Here is a 13689-nt window from a genome sequence, read left to right on the forward strand (position 1 = left end):
TGAGCTTAGAAGGTGGAAATCGAAGGCATCCAGACCACAGGGAATTCGACCCTTCATATACAGAAGCCAGCAAAGGGAGGAGGGTTCAAAGAGGCATCGTGAGAACGTGAGATTCCCCACCACTTCAATTCTACCTCGTGTACCCCGTGGGGTTTTGGCTAGAAGCTGACCCCGTAAGTGCCTCTGATCAAAGGTCTTTTGTCAGTAGCGCATCCGTTTGCCGCACTCTCATTGATCAATCACTCCGAAATCGCTAAGAAAAATGGATCCCAAAACCTCGGCCGAAGCAGAGCGGCAGAGGAGCGAACAGGCCATGACTTCTCTGAAAGCGGTGAATTTTCAGACCGATGGCATTGAGTAGTGGCGGATACAATTGTGGACAACAGGGTGAAAGATTTGACGATCGAATCTAACGGAAAAGGTAGAAAGATGTTGCGAATGATTGCGTGAAGGACTCGTCCCGACAGGGAAAATACTGGAGGACAACGTCAGTCAGTCTTTGCTGGACGACTGACCTCTCGACTAAGTCTTTTCTTCAAGTCAAATACCTCAGTGGGTACTGCAATTGGCAAGTCTGTCTGTGCGTATGGGTGTCTTTGACGTTTATTTTGTAACTCGTGGTATAAACAGCGGGTAATGCTGAGCCTTGCGAGGCTGAGAATAGACCTACGCCGATATCTCGACAGTTGCGGCCCTATTTCCACAAGACACACATTGGCCCTTCTGTCCGACCTCTCTTAAAATCCTCTCGCCCTTGTTGGCCTCGGACACTGACAAAGCTGACCTGGTCTGGGGTAGATTGGTATGGCTCGACTACCTTGACACTAATTCGACCTCTCACCTCGCCCAGCAGACCTGTTGTCGTGTCCCTTGCGAAAACGGTAATGTCCTGACTGAATTGATGGGCAATAGCCACCCACTTGTTTTCCGCATCGTTGGAGAGTGCAAACATTCGGGGGTGCTTACCCCGTGTCGATTGAGATTGAAGAAATGTCAGATGGCGGTCATCATGTGCAGGGTCGGCATCGACAGAGTAAACTGTCAGAATATCGTCGTCGACTCGTGTCAAGTTACGGTTCGACGCATAGACGAATCTCCCGTCACTGCTAACAGCAATCTCAGCAGCCAGGTCTTTGTGCTCGGCTGGTGTGGGAGCGAGGTCTTTTCCCATCGCCGAAAGGGTCTGCTTGAACTCGACTGTGAGACCTACCGCCACTTCAGTGTTGTAGTCCAGAGAAAAGACACGAATCGAGTTGTCCTTCTCACTGATGAGATACATGTATGCCTTGGAGGGACTGATGGAGTTGAATGCCACATGCCGAGCTCCTGCCGGTGCTGGTATTGGGATGCTGTGAACCTTGTTGACTTGCTGGGGGCTGTTGACAGAGTAGATGTCTAGACGATCCATTGTCCGAAGCGGAACAAACAGAAACTGTCCTGAAGGATCAAATGTTGCTTGATGCGGGTGTGCTTCTTTAGGCCCAGGATCCGACTGGTTGTAGTCAAACACAAACGTGGACGCGCCGATGGAGCCATCCTCGAGTAATGGATAGATTGACAACGTCGACGCCGTGATGTTTGCAGCTGCGAGGATCTTTCCGTCTGGGCTCACCTCACAATGGACGCCTCCCTTTCCATGACTGCTTGCGTGGTTAAGGAGGACAAGCCTGTTCCCAGTCCCAGTCGAAGTTGTAGGGGAAGCTCTTTGAAATGCGAATACGCCACCCGAACCGACATCGCTGTCCGGGTAGTTTGTACGGTTGATGCTATAGACCTTGTCGGCGAACGAGGTGAGCCACCCCGGCATGAAACCAGCGTTCGTGTTGATTCCTACAACAGACAGAGATTCATTTGCGCTTTTGCTGGGGTCGAAAGCAATCTCGATGATCCCAGTGCTTTGGAGAGCCACGTAAAACCCGAGCGAGGCATTAGCCATCTCAGCAGCTGTGCTTAACTAAGAGGCGAGAACTGCGTTTATTCGTCTTGTACTTTGGCGTATTGAGTTCTTCAGTAGATGCAGCTGATCGGTTAAATAGTCGGCTCTTTCTTGCTCGCGCCTCAACTTTGCATGTCGGAGATCAAATGCTGAATCTGCCTGGAGAACTGCGTGGGGACTCTTCCTGACGAAGACACAGGCTTCAAATCGGCTTCAATAATAGCCTTCAATCTATCTCCCGAATGAAGCTCGAGGGTAGACATTTTGCCATCGCCGTAGTCGAGAAATGCGAACGACCCTGAATGAGGTATTCCGAAAATCGCAATCAACGGCACGCAATCCCCGTTACGGCAAAGAGACTGTCCATGTTAGCGACATGGCATCGAAGTTACCTTTTCCCCCTTCATCTGCCAGGCCTGTTACCCCACATACCGTTGTTGATTCTCACATTCTTAGCTCGTCGAGATAGCACGATGAGCACGCTAAGACAACCAAGTGACCCGGTGGGAGTCAGTGTCTGTCGTCGGCCAAAATCCAAAGCCTCAATAAGCACAGACTTTGGGCATTTACCGTCAACAGACTCAAAATCATGTACCCACGTACCAAGCATGCCAAAGGCAAATTGAGTCTTGCAAAGAGTCCAGTCATCAAAGGCGACTGGGTTTCCCATCCCGATTTCCTCGTGCAATGTCGCGGGTGGCAAATGGCAAGCCAGAGAAGTATCGTCAAGCGCACCTCGCGCGGTCACATGCGATAAGCAGTGCAAGGTTTTGGATAGCGCAGGTACAGGAGCAAAGTACATAGTACCTCGTAGTTGTAACGGACTGGGAGACTTGCAGCAATGAAACTCGGCGCCAATATTTTCCGCTCCGAGCTTCGACTCCACTAATTCAGGTGTCACTTCGAAGTTGCCTTTGCCAAAAGGTCTACAATTTACAAAATCCGATCTGCGCCTGATCCTGCACTTTCGTTCCACACTGCGACGGCTCACCCAACGGCAAGATGCCGGTCGTCAAAGGAGGTGTCTGGACAAACATCGAAGATGAAATCCTCAAAGCCTCAGTCTCCAAATATGGCCTGAACCAGTGGGCTCGAGTTTCGTCGTTGCTCGCACGAAAGACCCCGAAACAGTGCAAGGCGAGATGGACAGAATGGCTCGACCCGGGCATTCGCAAGATCGAGTGGTCCAAAGAGGAGGATGAGAAGTTGCTACATCTGGCAAAGTTGATGCCCACGCAATGGCGGACAATTGCGCCCATCGTCGGAAGAACGGCCACGCAGTGCCTGGAGCGCTACCAGAAGCTCCTCGACGAAGCAGAAGCCCGCGAGAATGATGAATTGGGTCTTGGAGGGCCAGAGGGCGGAGAAACTGCAGCGCCAACAGGTGACCAGGTTCGAAAACTGCGCCCTGGCGAGCTTGACCCCGACCCGGAATCAAAACCTGCGCGCCCGGACACCATTGATTTGGACGAGGACGAGAAGGAAATGCTCAGCGAGGCACGCGCACGTCTAGCGAACACACAAGGCAAGAAAGCCAAGCGTAAAGCACGCGAACGCCAACTGGAGGAGTCACGGAGACTTGCTGTGCTGCAGAAGCGACGAGAGCTCAAAAATGCTGGCATCAATATCAAAATAACCACCCGCAAGAAAGGCCAAATGGACTACAATGCAGATATCCCATTCGAAAAGCAGGCTGCGCCTGGCTTTCACGATACGCAAGAAGAGATGGCGAAGAATGAGCGCGAGCGGGAACTGTTCGACCCCCGCAAGCAGCAACTGGCACGAAAGAGACAGGGAGATCCCGAAGATAACCTCGATCCCAAACGACAAAAACAAGACAAGGACAAATCAACATCCGCCACGGCTGCTGCCGCTGCAAGAGCAGGACAAATGCAACGACTACGAGAGGCCGAGCAACAAAGCAAGCGACGAGCCTTGAACCTGCCTGCCCCTCAGGTTAGCGAGAGTGAGCTGGAAGAGATCGTCAAGATGGGGATGGCAGGGGATAAGGCAGTGAAAGCAGCCGGGCGGGAGGACGGAGACGAACGGGGGCTTGTCTCTAACTATGCGAATATGGTCGGAGCTACACCAATTCGAACTCCCCGGGCCCCTGCAGAAGAAGACCATATCGCAAATGAGATCAGAAACATCAGAGCACTCACAGAAACACAGTCATCTCTGTTGGGTGGAGAGAATACACCTCTGCATGAGGGTAGTAGCTCGACAGGCTTTGATGGAGTTGCGCCTCGAAGACAGCAAATGATCACTCCAAATCCGATGGCGACACCCTTGCGCCAAGCCGAAGGTGCAGGACAGTTTCCTGGGGCCACCCCTCTGCGCACACCCCGCGACAACCTGACAATCAATGAAAGAGGCGAAAGACAGCTTGTTGCTCAAACACCACGGGACATGCGGTTGGCCGAGAACGTCGCAAGACAGTCACTTAGGGCGAAGCTCTCGTCTCTACCGAAACCCAAAGAGACAGAATGGGAATTAGAAGTGTTGCCGTCAGAACAAGAAGAGACCTCAGGCAGTGTCACCTTGAACAGAGAGGATCAAGACGAAATCGACAGGCGCGAGCGGCAAGCCCGGGAAGCAGCAGCAGCAGCAGAGTTTAAACGACAAACTCAAGTCTACCAACGAGCTCTACCTCGACCGACCACCATCAACTACAACGCATTGGCCTCAGAAGCGACCTCCATAACTGATCCGATCCGAGCAATGATCGCACAAGAGGCGGCTCTTCTCATGGCGAATGACGCAAGCAAGTTCCCTCTTCCTGGCTCCAAGGTAATTGGCAAACCTCCCCAGTTGAGATCGCTGCCCGATGACCTGCTGGAGAAGGCTCGTCAGCAGTTGAAGGCCACATGCAACGAAACAGATCGTCAAGCCTACGTCGCCGCAGTAGAGGGCCTTGTCAGCTCGGAGAGAGAAAGAAACGCGTTGCCGCTCAAGTTCACCGCGAACACAACCACAGAAGAGTATTTGGCTGCTTTCAAATCCGCACAACAGAATCTTCTCTCTGCCGCAGAAGCAGGCAATAAACTCGAGAAGAAGTTGTCGTTGCACCTGGGAGGGTATCAAGCACGGCAAAAGACCTTGAAGCAGAAGATTTCCACGGTCTATGAACAAATTGAGGAGCAGAGGGCACAGCTGGATGCATTTAGGACTCTGCAGATTGGGGAAGAAGGTGCTTTGGCACGGAGGCTGGAGAGGCTGAGGGATGAAGTGAGCTTTGTGATGAGGAGGGAGAGAGAAGCGCAGGAGGAGTATCGTGAGTTGAAGGAACGAAGTGCCGAGGTGAACGGCGTGAACGGCCATTCATGAGACACATAAACCTCGTCAATATCAAGGATGAGATTGAGATCGATGATATGTGACTGGTGGGCAACCCATGGAGTTTTATGCTCAGCCTCGCGGCCTCTTTAGACTGCTTCGATCCAGCTTCGAATACCAAACCCCTTTCCACACCGCTTGCCAAATCTTTTTCGTCCGTTTTCTTTCTTGCAAGTCCCTAAAAGCAAGTCACTGCACCGACTATTCATGTGTTCTGCGCTCGAGGTGGCCCTAATGAGTTGAATGTCTTCTGTGTTATTGTCTTGCACTGCTCGTACTCGTCCTCCAACTGCAATCAGCGCCGTTTGCCGTCTGCATCCCACCTCCAACATTCAGCCACAAGGGTTAGAGAATGAATGTTGTATCCTCATATCCCGCGCACACACCGCGCAACACATACCTTTACCGACGCTCCCGAACCCGTTGAAGACTAGTTTCTCGCTCTGATCCTCGCTCGCCAGGTGGAAATCACAATCACAACCAATCACTCTGCTCCAGATCCTCGTCGGTGATTCCATCCTTGGGGAGCGAAAAGTAAGAGTACCAGACCTTGACGTCGCGGACGTACGTGGCCTTCTTCAGGCCCGGGTATCCGCTACGGTCTGTCTCCGGGTTGATGCGGTCCGGGTTGAAGTCGTTGGGGAGGTAGCACTTGTCGAACTGGCACTTGCACACGTTCTCCGGGTTGTTAATCTCCGGGTACTCGCCGAAGACGCAGGGGCCTTCGTACAAGCGGCAGGTGCCGCACCAGGCGGCTTCCTGGTCCGTCTGCGGCCACAGCGGGGACGTGAGGCAGGTCTGGCCGCGTTGGGCGTTACCGTCGGCGTCGCAGCACAGGTCGGCCGAGGGCGGCGGGTTGAAGCAGAACTGGATCCGGGTGCGCGGGTTCGTCGTCTTGAGGGACTCGTCGTTGGCCCGGTCGCAGAGGTACCGCCACTTCCACAGCGCGACCCGGGCGTCGGTGAAGCAGCTGCGGTTGAATTCAGGGATCGGGAATGCCGCGTCCTCTTGAGACGGCCAGGGTGGTGGATGTCCAACGTATGGCGGGTCCCACGACTTGGACTTGAAATATCGCTTCTCGAGCCTGTGTTGAAAAGGCTCGACGGAGTGGACGGTGACGTTTACGGGGATGATCTCGGCTCTGGCGGTGGCGGGGTGTGCAAGTGCAGAGCAAGCGAAGAATGACACCGCCACAGCAGCAACGAGGTGCGAAGCGATCATCTTGCGGCCGGAAAGATGCTGCTGAAAGAAACTGAGGTCAGAAGTGACCAGAGATTGTCGAGATACAGGTGGGTGTTGGATCTTGTGCGCTGCGAGACTAAAGGTCCTCAAATAACCCAAGTTTTCGTGCGGGCTCGGCTTGGGAAAACCGTGTCAGCCATACCGGGAGCACTTTGCAGTACTTGGTGAGCCTATCAGACTAAGCCATTTCATCGATGGGATGGTATGAGTGCGAGATTCTCAAAGGATGGAGCAGATGATTGGCTGTATCACAGACTGATTCCTTCTGTGAGTTCCTCTGCAATGTTTGGGAAACCTACCTCTTCTTGGCAGTCAGTTTCCTTCTACCACATAATGGTGGATAAGCATTCCGACTGGAAGACTAGTCATCTTCTAATGGCGCAGAACCAGAGACCACGATCATTTGTGAGTCTTGGAGGTTGGGGAAGATGAAAGGCTTGCGATTTCTCATGTCAGCCTCGTCGTCGATGGCCGATTCAGGAGGTGGAGCGAGTGTTAAGCTTCTTAGCTCGCTTGGCATTTCACTAAACTCCGCAACCAACACAGCTTGATAGGCTGCCTCATGACCTTCAATGCGACTCTCTCTATTGCTCAAAAACCTTCGGCTCGAAACCTGAGACAGTAGCTCCTCACAAAATGTACGACCACCAACAGTGACACGCCAATGATGCTCTTGAGTGTGTGAACGGAGCTGGACAGAAATCAGAGATGAAGCTTCCGGCCGCGTCTTGGACGCCCAGGAGAGCAACGCGGCGTTCTACCCAATGGAGGTACTTCGGCGTTCGACACAGCCATGTCTCTTCGACACAAAGGATCTCCGATTTCTGGATTCCTACCGTCAACGTACAAAAGCACGATGCCACACCTGACGCCACCCAGCTGCTCATCCGGGCTGGCTATCTTCGCCAGGCCTATGCCGGGATTTTCCAGATGCTCCCCCTGGGGCTGCGGGTGCAGGAAAAGCTCGAACGGCTCATCGACAAGCACATGAGATCTGTCAAAGCCTCAAAAGTCTCTCTGTCGTCCATATCCTCGCAAGCTCTGTGGGAGAAATCGGGACGCCTGAAACACGGGGGCGAAATGTTCTTGTTCAAAGACCGGAGGGATACGGAGTGGCTGTTGGCACCGACTCATGAAGAAGAAATCACCACCTTACTCTCCGAAATCATTCAGACAAAACAACAACTCCCGGTCCGACTGTACCAGATTGGTCGAAAATACCGTGACGAGAAGCGCCCTCGTGGCGGCCTGCTTCGGGGCCGCGAATTTCTCATGAAAGACCTATATACTTTCGACTCCACCCCTGCTCATGCTCACGTAACGTACGACCAGATAAGAGGCGCATATCGCAACTTCCTTGACGAGCTGAAGATCAAATACGTCGAGGCGAGAGCTGTTTCTGGCGACATGGGGGGAAACCTCAGCCATGAGTACCACTTCCCGAACTTCGCTGGGGAAGACATTGTCATTACATGTTCGGAATGCGACTATGCACACAATGAAGAATTTGTTTCGCAACCAGTGTATCCACCAAGACCGCTTGAAGTATCCAATATTGCAGCGGATGGCAACTCGGGAAAGAAATATATTGAAGAGCACTTTCTCAGCACCGACCGTCTCAGTCTTGTACGTGCCATTGGTCCTTCACTGCCCAGCGGAATCGCTCAAGATAAAGCCGTAGTGCGATCCATCAATGCACATGCGGTCAAGGCAGCTCTCAACGGTGTCTTGACCATAGATACAGGGCTGGAACAACCCACCGAAACTTTCAAGGAGTCTGTAGCCAGTGCCACGACGGATGGTTCAAAGGAAAAGCTGGCAATATACTATGTCCTCGACTCGCGTGTCCGGCTGGACGACATCAGCGACCTGATTGCTTCACCTCCCATGAACCAAGAAATTGACGCATATGTTATTGAGGCTCCGCAGAATGACAAAACCGGTGGCATCAACTTGCTGAACCAGCAATCGGGGGATCCTTGTCCAGAATGCGGAAATGGCAAGTTGAGCGTGGACAAGGCGATCGAGATCGGTCACACCTTCCACCTCGGCACCCGTTACAGTTCTAAGCTTGGTCTTGTCGCCAGGCTGAGCGATGGGAAAGAAGCGGTGCCCGTGGAAATGGGCTGTCACGGCATCGGCGTATCTCGCTTGATTGCAGCAGTCGCATCGTGTCTCTCCGACGATGTTGGTCTCAATTGGCCAAGAGCTATTGCGCCTTTCGAAGCCGTCGTTGTTGTTCAGCCATCCCACGCCGAGAGGCTGCGTGCTGCCGAGCAGCTTTGTAGTCAACTGTCCTCTTCGGACTTGGGCAACGTCGATGTCGTCCTCGATGACCGACAAGAGCAAGGCATGGGCTGGAAGCTAAAGGATGCGGATGTCATTGGATACCCTGTCATAGTGGTTGTGGGCAAAGGCTTTGATCAGGGGAAGGTCGAGGTGCAGTGCCGCAGGCTGAAGGTCAAAGAGGAGGTCGACATCAGCGACGCAGTCGGGTTCGTGCATGATCTGCTGAAGCAGCTTTGATGTTCCCTCCCCCCAAAAGCGATGTGTAGTTAATACTGTACTTTAGGATACCCTACTCGCACAATGTAAGATACATCCATATATCCAGACATATACAGGATGAGCGGTTTTTGGGAGATTGTACAGTGTTCTGCATCGAGATGAAAAGTACCGGTTGGGTATGGGCATGGGTCAGGTTGCACAGCCTTGTCCCACGAGGCTGCAATGAATGGCGCCCACTTTTCCCCGCCTGCTCTGATCCTCGGAAAATAACCCACGTGCCACGAAAAAGGTCAAGACAAAACTGAATATCAACACCTCGTCCTCCTCCTTGAGTCTGAGTGCTTACTTAGTGTTATCTCCTTACCTTCCCTGGATCTCAAACAGACAAGTCGGCAGGGTATAGTCCGTACAAAGACGACAGCGAGCGCCAGCAACGACCCCTCACGCGAGAGATTCCCAATTCCCGATCCCCCCTACCTTAGACGTCGAGACTACAGAAAGAGAGAGAGAGAGACACACACATACACACGCACAGGCCAGGAAGAGTGCACATACACACAAAGAAGATGTCCCAGTCCGCACAGACGCCCGTCGACATCACCACGCTTTCGGTGCAGCAGATCTCGGCGCTGCAGGCCCGGCTGTCCCAGGAACTCGAGCACCTGAGCACGTCGTACCAGAGGCTGCGTGCCGCGCAGTCGCGCTTCCGGGACTGCATCCGCAGCATACAGGACGGGGTGCAGGGGAGGAGTGGAGGTAATGCGTCCCGCGTTTTCATTTTTCTTTGTTGGGTGCGGTGGGCGATGGTATTGCTGTATCGCTGTGCCGCATGGCCCGCATGATTTCTCCTCACATGCACATATTAAATGCTTTTTATAACCAACGAAATTACTGACAACTCTGCAAAACAGACACGCCCCTGCTCATCCCGCTCACAACCTCGCTCTACGTTCCGGGCACGCTGGCCGCGCCCAAATCCCCCTCCTCTGCCTCTACATCGTCAACTATGAAACCGTCGAAACCCCCCACGGTCATGGTCGACGTAGGCACGGGATTCTTCGTCGAAAAGACCCCCGCGGACGCGACAAAGTTCTACCAGGGCAAGGTTGAGGAGTTGACCAAAAACCTGCAGGACATTGAGAAGGTAGTGAGCGGCAAGACGGAGAGTCTGAGGGTCGTCGAGGACGCGCTGCGGCGGAAGATGGTCGAGGAACAGCCCATGCAGTTCGGTGCTGGTAGTACTGGGCGACAGGCCGCGGCGGCGGTGGGAGGAGCAAGTGGGAGCGGATCCGCAGGGTAGATGAAGAATATCTCGAGGATATTCAGAATGCTTAGAAAAGGGAGCTTTGGCGACACGAGGAAAAGGGGCGCGGATAGAATAGGGACAACTTTTAACAGGAAAAAACTCATCTGTGCTATCTATGCGGTGAACCTTTGGCCCTTGGGGTCCTTTCCCTGCTGCAGCAAAGACACTGCTTAGACTCGTTGAAGCGCAGAGCTTGACGAATCAGTCCTGCAAATCATGGCATCGCGTGCATGACTGAAGGCAATCCCTCATCCGTCGCTCGCTCGCTCTCAAGGTCCTCTCCCCAAATCAACACCACTCCTCCGAACTTGTTTGACAACCGTCAATCGCGGGTCTGATCGCCCCAGTTCAGTTCAGTTCAGTTCTGTAGCCTTTGCTTTTCCCTTGCCGTTCTCCAGACGACGAATAGCCGCTGCCAGATAATCCTGGATCTCCTCAACTTCGCCCATGAAATTCTTGAACCCCTTTGGTAGTGCAGGCCCGTACTGATCACCGCCTTCAGGGATGAATGTTGCGACGGACTTGACCCAGCGGACTTCTTCGCCGGGCTTGACACTCGCAAATTCTCCCATGAGGTTGTCCCAGTGCGGATAGTAGTACAGGGCGTGCCACCTGGTCTCCACCGGGACCTGGTTCTCTCGACCTGGTAGTTCATCGTAAACGTCCTTGCGGCGAAGTTCGAAGATGCCGTCCGTATTTTTGAATCGCCATCTCAACGTGATCAGCTCTGCAACACGTTGCAGTTTGCGCTGGCCAGGCGGATACTTGGCTCGTCGCCGTGGGAGTGACTTGATGCCGTCCATCGGACGCTCCATCGTGACATTGGCCTGGAATGAGGACATGTGTACTTTGGTGGTCTTGTCGTTGCGAAGGGGAAAGGCATCAAGAGTGATTTGATAATCAGGTCTCTCGAAATCGATGAGGCTGACTTGAAGTCTCGAGACCGTGTCACCCAACTCTATCCATCGCTTCTCCCGGCTCTCCGTCTCGTCTGTGCCGCTTGGGTAGAAAATAGTCTCGAGCCGAAGGATAGTATTTGGTGATGTCCCTTGGAAGTCAAAGAAGGCTCCGTAGTATTCCGTACGCTCCGAGAACACGCCCATTGATTCGAGTACGTCTGGAAGATCTGCAGCTTGAGCTTGCCGGACCGGGATACCGTTCAAAGTCAATTTGATCCGCCCTTTTGTGACCATGTCGTAGAATTCGCCAAACCCATAGTGCTCTGCCCCGTCGGTTGGTTTCTGAAAGCGCATGAATCCCAACTCGCCAAAAGCCACCCTCATGCGCACGTGCTGCTGTGAGAGCCTAAGCCCCTTGATGGAAGAATCAATCGCCTTTTTGATTTCTTTGCGATTGTTAGTATGAGCTTGGCGTCTCTTTTGATCCCATTTTTCCTCGTCGGCTGGTGGAGTGCCGTGCAGAGTAGGTAAATAGGTACCCGATTTTGGGTCGATGTCTTGAAGTGCCACCTCATCTCTGCAAATCTCGTGATCGGGGAGATGCACGAGGTTGAGCGTCCGGAGATAATCTCTGGCAGAGATATTCTCCTTGATCAGATTCGCCATCCTCGTCATTATGGCATGAGCGTCCTTTTTGGACTGGGCTCCGATCAATATATGCGGCGGCTCGGTCGAAGGAAACGCGATGCGACAGCCGAACTTGCTTCTAAGTTGATCAAGGACTTCGGCGTTGCCCGTTTCAAATTGTTCAAGGTCCATGTCTTTCGGCCACAGGAGAGCAGCCTCGACTGGAAAGTCAATTTGCGCCTCACGGAGTATCTGGTCGAATGCTTTCTGACGATCCTGTCGGTCAGCTCGATTTTCGGCTCTGCCATCAAGTGCTTTGTATTTGGCCCAAGCAATCGGTCTCGGCTCTGCGGGCGATTCCAGGACATCGCGCTCCCACCGTGCCACCGCGGCCTTGGTATCGGCGACCTGATGGGGTTCACCCCAGATGAAGAGCCTATCGTCTTCGTCCTTTGGTTGTTTTATGAAGGATCCGGTTTTCGCCATGATTTCTCGGAGTACTTGAAATGGATGAGTCGCCCTATTGCCACTCCATGCCATCACCCGATGGTGTTTCCAGGTCGATGCGAACTCATAGTCACCATTCGGTGCTTGGCCACTCTCGAACTGAAGCTGAGCAGGGCTCTTGCTTGCGGGAACGGTGGGAATTTGCCATGGTGGGATAACATCTCGTCTGTGTTGGGTAACAAGAGGCGCCTGTCGTGGTGGGTAGAAGGAATCTACAAAGGGTTCGTTCCGAGATCGATTTGGTGGCTCCCGTCTCAGCGCAGATGGGTATGCTGATCCTGTGGGTGGATGGAAATTGCCATTCTTAGTGGCCATTCCATCGTTGAACACATCGGATCGTGCATATGAAAAGACGGAATCGCCCGGTAAGCTCGCCTCCTCCCATCCTAGAAGATGTTAGATGCTAGTCTAGCATAACAGAGAGGAAAGCAAGAGTGTGACATCTGGGTGAAAACCTACGATCAAGGTCGAGACCGTCGCCCTCATGACTAGATCGGCAAGTCAGCTCCCGAACAAACTGCGCGGTGTTCTGTTGGACTTACTCGCTCATGATGACTGTTTCTGCTGTTGTTCAAAGATGAAAGCAGTCGAACGTTCCATAGAAGACTCTAGGGGTGACGGAGGAATGAGCAGTGGGCAAAAACTTTTGCGTTCAGCAAACACTAATACAGGTTCAGCAACAAAGGGAAGTCCTCCTCAGGCAGTTAAAAGCGGCGTGAAGACGACCTCATTGACCAAACAGCCAAGTCGCTCAGGAGCAAATGTAACAAGTTCCAGGACTTCTCCTCCTTCAAGACCTGAATGACGCGGATCTAAATGTAACAAGCCAGGGGACATGTAGCAAACAAGAGGGTTTACCCGCCCGTCTCAAGACGCAGGCACACGCTTGTTGCTGGAATTAGATCCTGTGCGACAAGGACCTCCAGGTGGCAACCACAGGGAGTGAACTCACAGAAGGAGGTGGTCAGTTGCAACCATCGGCTCTGCAGGTATGAGCACGTGGACGGGGTCAGGACTGTCAATGAGCACTTGTGTCAGTTTAGACAAGGTTAGTACGTGAAGTAAGGGACATCATTGTCCATTGGCGTTATAGCAGGAGAGAACCACAAAAGCAGCGGAATTCTCTCTTTCTCAACGACGTCCATTGAGAGGCAAAGTGCATGAAGATGGGCAAGCTATGAACTGCAGAAGACGAACTCTCGCGAATCAACGGAGGGCAGGAGCCAAGATGCACTAACCACATCAAGGTTAATACCTCCTTCCTTGATTGATTCTTACCTAATACGCGTCGACGCGTTTTCGCGTTTTGGCATCAAATCGCCAACCGA

The 13689-nt window shown here is 52.9% G+C and overlaps 6 protein-coding genes across 6 annotated transcripts; 3 read left to right on the forward strand and 3 right to left on the reverse strand.

The window, feature by feature from the left end:
- Positions 1 to 694: 694 nt before the first annotated feature.
- On the reverse strand, positions 695 to 1936 carry AYO20_06962 (hypothetical protein; the record flags this gene model as incomplete). Its single annotated transcript, XM_022645250.1, has 1 exon — positions 695 to 1936. The coding sequence occupies one exon, from the start codon at positions 1934 to 1936 to the stop codon at positions 695 to 697; it is 1242 nt and encodes a 413-aa protein (XP_022498798.1).
- A 1002-nt stretch (positions 1937 to 2938) lies between these two features.
- AYO20_06963 (pre-mRNA-splicing factor cef1) lies at positions 2939 to 5263 on the forward strand (the record flags this gene model as incomplete). Its single annotated transcript, XM_022645251.1, has 1 exon — positions 2939 to 5263. The coding sequence occupies one exon, from the start codon at positions 2939 to 2941 to the stop codon at positions 5261 to 5263; it is 2325 nt and encodes a 774-aa protein (XP_022498799.1).
- Positions 5264 to 5746: 483 nt separating this feature from the next.
- Positions 5747 to 6493, reverse strand: AYO20_06964 (hypothetical protein; the record flags this gene model as incomplete). The annotated part of the gene is made up of 1 exon (XM_022645252.1): positions 5747 to 6493. The coding sequence occupies one exon, from the start codon at positions 6491 to 6493 to the stop codon at positions 5747 to 5749; it is 747 nt and encodes a 248-aa protein (XP_022498800.1).
- Positions 6494 to 7222: 729 nt separating this feature from the next.
- AYO20_06965 (hypothetical protein) lies at positions 7223 to 9040 on the forward strand (the record flags this gene model as incomplete). The annotated part of the gene is made up of 1 exon (XM_022645253.1): positions 7223 to 9040. One exon carries the CDS (start codon positions 7223 to 7225, stop codon positions 9038 to 9040), a length of 1818 nt encoding a protein of 605 aa, XP_022498801.1.
- Positions 9041 to 9588: 548 nt separating this feature from the next.
- AYO20_06966 (hypothetical protein) lies at positions 9589 to 10322 on the forward strand (the record flags this gene model as incomplete). Its single annotated transcript, XM_022645254.1, has 2 exons — positions 9589 to 9778; positions 9934 to 10322. 2 exons carry the CDS (start codon positions 9589 to 9591, stop codon positions 10320 to 10322), a joined length of 579 nt encoding a protein of 192 aa, XP_022498802.1.
- Positions 10323 to 10681: 359 nt separating this feature from the next.
- Positions 10682 to 12911, reverse strand: AYO20_06967 (hypothetical protein; the record flags this gene model as incomplete). The annotated part of the gene is made up of 3 exons (XM_022645255.1): positions 10682 to 12747; positions 12821 to 12849; positions 12904 to 12911. 3 exons carry the CDS (start codon positions 12909 to 12911, stop codon positions 10682 to 10684), a joined length of 2103 nt encoding a protein of 700 aa, XP_022498803.1.
- Between the last annotated feature and the right edge of the window lie 778 nt (positions 12912 to 13689).

The sequence above is a fragment of the Fonsecaea nubica genome (genome assembly GCF_001646965.1).
Source record: "Fonsecaea nubica strain CBS 269.64 chromosome Unknown Scaff46, whole genome shotgun sequence".
Taxonomy (NCBI): Eukaryota; Fungi; Ascomycota; class Eurotiomycetes; order Chaetothyriales; family Herpotrichiellaceae; genus Fonsecaea; species Fonsecaea nubica.